The 8,746-nt window shown below is 56.9% G+C and overlaps 1 protein-coding gene across 1 annotated transcript; it reads right to left on the bottom strand.

Annotated features, from left to right (window-relative positions):
• Positions 1-234: 234 nt before the first annotated feature.
• Positions 235-2,432, bottom strand: LOC123064409 (E3 ubiquitin-protein ligase SINA-like 2). Its single transcript, XM_044487898.1, has 3 exons — positions 2,161-2,432; positions 1,640-2,056; positions 235-1,526 (listed from the first exon to the last, which is right to left on the bottom strand). Exons 2-3 carry the CDS (start codon positions 1,955-1,957, stop codon positions 627-629), a joined length of 1,218 nt encoding a protein of 405 aa, XP_044343833.1. The 5' UTR covers positions 1,958-2,056; positions 2,161-2,432; the 3' UTR covers positions 235-626.
• Between the last annotated feature and the right edge of the window lie 6,314 nt (positions 2,433-8,746).

Genomic DNA, 8,746 nt, shown 5'->3' on the forward strand with positions numbered 1-8,746 from the left:
CTGATTGGCCTTCTTTTCAACAATTTGAACCAGCTACATCATGACATATTGACGTCAAAGTCTTCAAACAAAGATTTTGGACCGGCTACAACATCACATCGGAGCCATCAAACAAACAAGTTGCCGACCACGTATTGCAATTTAGCTTAATCAGGATGCAACAACGGAGCAGGGCTGAGCAAACGATCAGGTAATGCAGTGGGTTACAACATGTTAGAAATTCAACTTTACCGTCTATATATGAAATATTTTGAGAATAACCCGTAAAAACTGATTGACACATTATAATGCAGAATTGAGACAGAAACTGCATAGTTCAGAGCTGGAATGGAGAAAGAAACTGATTGGCACACTAGAATACAGAATAGGCTCCACTGACCAACGCACTCTACCACAGTGTACTTCACGAGACTTAGTATTACATAGTTCACACTGCCACTGCATGATTAACGCAGAACCTAACACATTGATATGATACAGCATTGTAGTACTAAGAATCTGAGATTGTAGTCCCTCAGGCTCTTAGCACATCCTGCACCTAAATGCCATCAACCACCATAGTAACCAAAGTCTTGCTGAAAAGCACGTGCACCGTGGACATTGTCATCGAGACGTGGCGCCAAGCATCAGTTACCATTCTGATTGTCCTCCCGATCATCCTTGCCGTCGTCCTTCACCTTCTCACTTGTGATTGTCACGCCACGCCTCGACGTACCAGTTATCGCCATATCATCATCCTCCTCCTCATCGTTATCATCCCCATCCTCCTCGTCGCTGTCATTGTCATCCTCCCTCACCCCCAGGTTTGTGATGGCCATCCTCCACTTCGTTGTCATATCCTCATCCTCCCCCTCCACATAGCTATTGTCTGCATCGTCCTCCTCCACCTCAGGAACATCGTCGTCACCATAGAGCAAATCGATCATGATCCGGAGCATGACATCAGTTTGTCCGCCTGAAACCTTGGGCACAACACAGAAGTCTTGCGTTGTCAACCCATTAGACAATGATGACCTCTCGATTTCCAAGAATGAAACCTGGCAGTGACCTTCAAAGCATGAGAAACCGACCGAGCACCTGATCGTGCCAAGCCAATCCTTATGCCCAGCACAAACTAGTGAGACTGAATGGCCCAGGGACTCCAGCGATGCCACTTCGAGAAGGAAAACACGACCATATCCACCGCGGAGAACAAGAGAGCATGGTTGGGCAGGGAGTTCAAATGGCACGAAGTATTTGAATGCCATCTTTGGCAGCTTGTGCAGGGTGGTGAGATGGTCTAACAGTGGCACGGTTGTCCCGACGAAGCCGCAACCAGAGACCGGACAGAAACATGGCCCGAGAGGGCACCTACTCTCGTGTTCTTCTATGTCGTAATAGGTGATCTTCGTCAAACATCCATGCTTGCAGGGGACAAAAGTGTTCTCAATGATGCGCTCCACACCATAGCTGCGCTGAGGAGCACCGCGCTTGCTTTCCGGGAGCTTGTCACGGCAGGGCGAGCAGATGAGATTCCCTTTAGGACACTGAAATAAGCATGGAAACTCTCATGCGAATCATACACTGATATACCCAGAGTGGAACCTGAAGTGAGATTTTCATAGTGGTAGTGATATGTAGAACCGCGAAACACATTTACCTGGAAAACCGGGGGCCTGAGGGGCTGGGAGCAGACAGGGCAGTCGAGGGTATCCAACCCCATGGTGACTTTCTGCATCTTGGTGCTGCTCTGTCCCTCTCGCCGAACTTGTGCTTGTTGCGCATTGGATTCACCACCGTCCACCGCCACATTGACACTCTGCGTCTTTGCGCTGCTCTGTCCCTCTCGCCGGACTTCTGCTTGTCGCCCGTTTGATTTACCACCGTCCACTGCCACGTTGACATTCCGCCTCTTGACGCTGCTCTGCCCCTCTCGACGAGCTTCTGCTGCTCTCTTGTTGGATTTAGCACCCTCCATGGCCGTGAAAACTCAAAGCTACAGTGAGTTATTCCAATCCCAACAAGCTAGAAACTGTTGCCACCGTTGTATTGTGCGAGACTCACTGCTAGTAATAATCTGAAAAAAAGGAAGTGATAAAATCTGGAAAGGGGGAACGTATTCCGGTGGCGGGCTTCGGATTGAATGACAGAGGAAAAAAAGAAAGAAGAATAGTGCCTCACCTGGCGGTGTATTCACTGAGAGGACGGGTCACCGTCGCCGGCCTCGATGCAGTCTGCTAACGGCGGCGCCATCCGCGGTGGGGTCCACGACTGCTAGATCCTCCGTGTTGACCGATCGATCCCCAGCCTGCGAGCTCTCAGCTGGGACCTTGCGCGCGGTGATCTGAGGCCGGAGGAGGGGAGGGGAGGGGAGGGATGGTGCGGCGAGAGTGACGGCGGCAGGAGCCAGCGGAAGTGGAGAGTGGAGAGTGTGGGGATTGTGTGTGCGTGCGTGGGTTGGGTCGGAGAGGTTTGAGTGGGCTGGATATGGGCCTGCTGCGTTTGCTAAAACTTCTGTCCAATCCAATAAGAAAATATACCCCTAAAAAAAGTAAATTATGGGCGCCATTTGGGGCTTATAAACCCACCAGACCTTTATTGTATTCCTATGAACCTTTCTGATTAAGAGCCGGTTCTTTTGAACGGCTTAACAAATAGGCTGCCTCTCCTCAGTTTAAAAAATAAGCTGATCCCAAAATATTTTAAGGCTTCTAAATTAGTTATCCCGTAACTAGTTCAAAAGCTGAATGACGTTTATGGCTTATAAAAAAAGCGGGGAAGAAGGCGGCTTATTTTTTAAGACGCCAAAAGAACTAGCCCTAAATAAAGTGTGTTCAGACTCAAAAAATGTAAACTTTGGTTGATCCGCTAAAAAAAGTAAACTTTGGTTTACCCCTAAAAAAGTGAAAATTCCTTATTTGACACTACCTTAAAATCTGCTTCCTTATTTGACACTGAAAAAGTTTTTCTTCCCTATTTGACACAAGTTCTAAATTTTATTCCTTATATGACATTTCCGTCCATTTTGAGCCTAAATGACACCTGAAAAGACTCTTTTGCCCCTCATGTGGTATGTGTGTGTGCGGGGCAGTAGCGCACACACGCAGGGGAAGTAGCGCACACACGAAGCAGCACATACACATGCAACAACACACACGCACGCACGCACACACGCAGCAACACACGCGCGCACGTGCACACACACGCACACACACGCAGCAACACACATGAACGCGCACACATACACAGCAGCACACACACACACGCAGCACACACACACGCATGCAGCACATAGGAACGCAACAGCACACATACACGTGCACGTACACACGCAGTAGCAAACACACACATACAGTAGCAGCAGCACACATGTGCGCGCGCACCCACGCACGCAACAGCACACACGCGAGCATACACACACATACCGCATGAGGGGCAAAATGGTCTTTTTACATGTCATTTAGGCTCAAAATGGACGGAATTGTCATATAGGGAATAAAATTTAGGATTGGTGCCAAATAGGGAAGAAAAACTTTTTTAGTGTCAAATAAGGAACCAGATTTTAATACAGTGTCAAATAAGGAATTCTCCCTAAAAAACTAGACTTTAATTAGTTCTAAAACAAGTAAAATTTGGTGTTTTCAGAAGAAAAAAAATTGGTTTTATTTACATGTTCAAATATAAAATTACTTGGAAGCCTCCGGGTACACAAGAGAAGCGAGACGAGCCCAGCCGACCTTGTGCAGCCGAGAGCGATGCCCTCGCGGACACCATGGTCTTTGTCGGGGGGATGAACCCTGGGCAGGCAACGGAACCCAAATCCTTTTCAAAAACAACGGGGCCGGCATCACCCCTCAAGCCGGCGCGCACTTGGCCGGGTCGCCCGACCCGGCCAGGCCCCTGGATCCAGCCGAACTCTCCGACCCGGCCAGGCCTCTCGACTCGGCCTAGACAACCAGCACAAGATAGCCGAACCCGGCATGACCAAGACTTCCCCAACAAGCCAGCTCCACCCTTGGCGTGTTCCTCAACCCAGCCACGGGTCAGCTCCCATCCCATCCAGGCCGTACGATGGGACGAGTCTTCATCCATTGATGACCGAGGCAACAGTGCCCCGCCCATGCCTCTGGTTAGCCAGGGCGTGGCAACAGTGCCCCTCACCTACCCGCTGACCGGGGCCGGCGTGGAAATAGTGCCCCCATCATCACCACTGATGCCAGCAAGCAGCGACCTGACGGAGCGCCACTGTACCCGACTCGACTCGGCCACTCCTTGACGATCGACAAGATGACGCACAATTCCCCTAGGCACGCGGGGCCCACACCTAGGGAAACCTGGCGAACCACAGGCACCCGGCGGGACCCAGCCCCGGTTCCCTGACGCTGACGACCCGGCCCTACGGCCTTGTAACATTATCATTGTACCCCTGGGGGTTGGCCTATAAAACCCCCCAGGAGCCCTCACCCATGCGGGCAAGCAAGCATAGAGGAGCAGTAAGCACACAAGAACTAGCCTCTGATCAGTGGAACACACCTGGGGAGAAGGAGCAGCCCAAGCCCTGGCCAGTCTTCCTTCTTCCTCCATACAGCTCCAGGAGCAACCTTGTACCATTGCATATCAACCACACTCAGCGGGACTAGGGGTGTTATCTCTCCGGAGAGCCCCGAACCTAGATATGTCTTACGTTCCGCGCTCGCTCATGCCAATCCCGCCTTTGGAGCCCACCCGTGCCCTCGAGCCTACTCCTCTCTTTAGCCATCCCATGGCATCTGTCGTGCGCCCACCACGACATTGACGCCTCCAACGTCGCCGCCATGGGGCATCTCGAGGAGCTGGCCGGGAGCATGCTTCAGACGGGGCTCCTCTCCGACTTCGACAAGCCCGTCATGCTGGCGGACGACGTCGTCGACGCGCTCGCCGCCTCCTTCGCCGCACTGCGCATCTCTGATGCGCCCGCGGCCGATGAGTACCCCAGCGAGGTACTCAGCTACTCCGACTCTCCCCTCTCCCTCGGCGGCAACATTCCCGCCGGGGCAATGGATGTCCACGTGGAGGTCTTCGTCACCGACACCGACGCCTCCTCTTCGTCGAGCAAGACGAGGAAGGCTGCCGAAGCCAAGCCCGCAACAGAGCGGGCTGCCTCATGCAACCCGTTGTGCGCCGCGATGCAGAGCCTCCGCGTCCTCATCGGCACCGTCATCGATGCCTCCAACGTCGCCGAGGCCCGGGCCCAGCTCGAGGAAAGGCGCTAGCAGATGCTCGCCGCCACGCAGCATCGCCTGGACTCCGCTCAGCTGGAGCGCAACGCCGCCTACGGCTTCACACCAACCGCGGCCGAGCCAAGCCGGGTCACCGACGTGCGAGCCCGGGGCAGTGCGATCGGCCGCGCCCTCGGCGCCATCCCGACCGTCTACAAGACTCCAGTGAAGAACATGCGCGCTGCCCAGGCGGCCGCGGTCGGCCTTGATCAGCTCATAGGCGAGGAGCTGAAGGAGCGCATCAGGCGGATGCACGACCTTCTCGACGCGGCCAACGCGCAGCAAGACCGCCTCAACAAGCTCGCCAAGCCGGTGGGATTCGGCTCCGCCCGCGTTGCCGGACCCGACGATCATCATCACACGGCGTCCTCACCACCCGGCGAGGCGCATTCCGGCCGAACCCGGACTCGGCGTGACCCAGCCCCGACGGCCGCCGGCGGCCTAGGCGACGAGCCCGCCCTGGAGAACCGACGCGGACCCGGCCAGCCTGGCCGGCATCCGGCTCCAACCGACCCGGCCCCCCATGGCCCGGTCACCAGCCGACTCGGGGCACACGCCATCGACGACACCGACGCTCACCACCGCCTCGATCGGCTCGCTTTCTTCCTGGAGGTGGAAGAAAGCGGCGCCGTCGGGTCGACGTGCTTCGGCCCACGCATCCGGGAGGAGCCCTTTCCGAAAGGGTTCATGCTTCCCCGCGACACCCCCAAGTGTACAATGGAACCGTGAAGCCGGAGGACTAGCTCACCGACTACACCACCGCCATCGGCATCACCGGCAGCAACCATACTCGCCGTGCGCTACGCAACGCTCATGCTCCAAGGGTCGGCCCGCACCTGGTTGAACAGTCTGCCGGTGGGTAGCGTCAACACGTGGGTCAACTTCGAGCAGGCCTTCGTCCGCAACTTCATGGGAACCTACAAGCGACCCGGCCATCCCAGCCAGCTCGCCATGTGCGTGCAGGGGCCGACGGAGACCGGCTGCGAATACCTCGCACGCTGGACCGAGCTCCGGAACAGTTGCAAGGGCGTCCACGAGGTTCAAGCGATCCAGTACTTCGTCAACGGGTGCTGAGACGGCCCCTCCTCAAGCACAAGCTCCTGCGCTCCGAGCCGGCCACCATGGTTGTGCTCATGGTGACAGCGGACAAGTACGCCAACGCCGACTTCGCCATGAAGATCCAGGTGGCGCTGGATGAAGCCGGCAAGTCCAAGACGGTTCCCCCTCCAAAGCCGGCCGGCGAGAGTAGCCGGCAGCAGCACCAGCAAAACAACTAGCTCAAGGCCGACCAACTGGCCCAGCGCTACGACAACCGGCTCATCGCGGCCACCGAGCCCGCGGCGGACCCGGCAGCCAAGCGCCGGCAGATCGGCAGACAGGGTGGCAACCCGCCATGAGCTTCGAAGAGATGCTCGACGCCCCCTGCAAGCACCAAAGCGGCGCAAGGTCGTCCATGCCCACGCTTCGGCAATGCGGCATCACCAAGCGCATCATGAGGGGCGACGTCCCGCCCCCTCCCGCTCCGGCTCCGGGCGTGGGTTAACCACCTCCGCCTCCACCACCGCCCCCAGCCGGCGACGCGATGCACGAAGAGGCCTACCCGGACCAGAACGCGACCTATGTCGTCTTCACCAGCCTCAGCGACGACAAGCGCAGCGAGCGCCTCCTTCGGCAGGAGGTGAACACCGTCATCCCGGCCAAGCCGGAGTACATGCACTGGTCGGACCGCCAGGTCACCTGGACCCGGGAAGACCACCCGGATGTCATGCCGAATCCGGGTGGCTACGCCCTCGTCCTTAACCCCACCATTGTCGCGCGGCGCACGTGCAAGTTCTCCCGAGTTCTCATTGGCGGCGGCAACAGCATCATCCTCTACCGCGACACCATGACCAAGCTCGGCCTCGAGGCTAAGGACCTGGAGCCGACCCAGACGATCTTCCACGGCATCGTTCCCGGCCTCTCCTGGGTCCGGCTCGACGTCCTGTTCGGCGACAACAACCATTTCCGGCGCGAGCCGATCTGGTTCGAGGTGGTAGACCTGTCCAGCGCGTACCACACATTGCTGGGCCGACCCGTGCTCGCCAAGTTCATGGCGTTCCCCCACTACGCGTACCTGAAGATGAAGATGCCGGGTCCCAAGGACCTCATCACCGTCACCGGCGACTACCGCAAGTCCCTAGAGTGCGCCCGAGACAACGACAAGCTGGCCGAGTCGCTAGTCATAGCCGAGGAGCGGCGCTAGCTCGACCGGATTGTCGCCATGGCGGGCAAGGCCTTAGCCGCGCCGATCCCGACCGAAGAGCCGGCTAAGAGGCTGCCTTCAAGCCCTCCAAGGATACCAAGAGAGTGAAGCTGAACCCGGAAGACCCCAGCTCGTCGACTTCCTCCGTGAGAATCGGGATATCTTTGCATGGACCCCCAAGGACATACCGGGTATCCCGTGGAAGTACGCCGAGCACAAACTCCATGTCCGCAAGGACGCCAAGCCTATCCGTCAACCCCTGCGACACTTCTCCGAAGAGAAGAGAAGAACCATCGGTGAAGAGGTCGCCAAGCTTTTGGCGGACGGCTTCATCATGGAAGTGTTCCACCCCGAGTTGCTGGCCAACCCAGTCCTCGTCCTGAAGAAAAACAAGACCTGGCGCATGTGCATCGACTACACCAGTCTGAACAAGGCCTGCCCCATGGATCCTTTCGCCCTCCCGCGGATCGACCAAGTCATCGACTTGACTGCCGGGTGCGAACTCCTGTCCTTCTTGGACGCTTACTCCGGCTACCACCAGATCAAGCTGGACCCGGCTGACGCCCTGAATACGTCCTTCATCACGCCCTTTGGGGCGTATTGCTACATCACCATGTCGTTCGGCCTAAAGAACGCCGGCGCCACTTTCCAGCGCTGCACGCAGAAATGCTTGCTGCCGCAACTCGGCAGCAACATCCACGTCTACGTGGACGACATCGTGGTGAAGACCAAGCAGCACCTCACGCTCCTCGACGACCTGAAGGAAACATTCGCCAACCTCCACGAATACAAGGTCAAGCTCAACCCGGACAAATGCGTTTTCGGCGTCCCGGCCGAAAAGCTACTCGGAGAAGATCAAGGCCATCGAGCGCTTGCGCAAGCCGGCTCGGATGCGTGATGTCCAGAAGTTCACCGGCTGCTTGGCCTCGGCCAGCCGGTTCCTCAGCCGGCTCGGCGAGAGGGCCATGCCCCTATACCAGCTGATGAAGAAGACGACGTCGTTCGAATGGAACGACCAGGCGAACGAGGCCTTCTGAGACCTCACGCGCATGCTCTCCACCGCACCAGTCCTGGCCGCGCCGGCCGAGAAGGAGCCGCTGTTGCTCTACATAGCCGCAACCTCACGGTCGGTCAGCACGGTGCTTGTGGTCGAGCAACCAGAGAAGGGCAAGGTTCGAGCCGTCCAGCACCCGGTCTTCTACCTGAGCGAGGTGCTCTCCACCTCCAAGCAGAACTACCCGCACTACCAGAAGATGTGTTATGGCGT

The sequence above is a fragment of the Triticum aestivum genome, chromosome 3B (genome assembly GCF_018294505.1).
Source record: "Triticum aestivum cultivar Chinese Spring chromosome 3B, IWGSC CS RefSeq v2.1, whole genome shotgun sequence".
NCBI lineage: Eukaryota > Viridiplantae > Streptophyta > Magnoliopsida > Poales > Poaceae > Triticum > Triticum aestivum.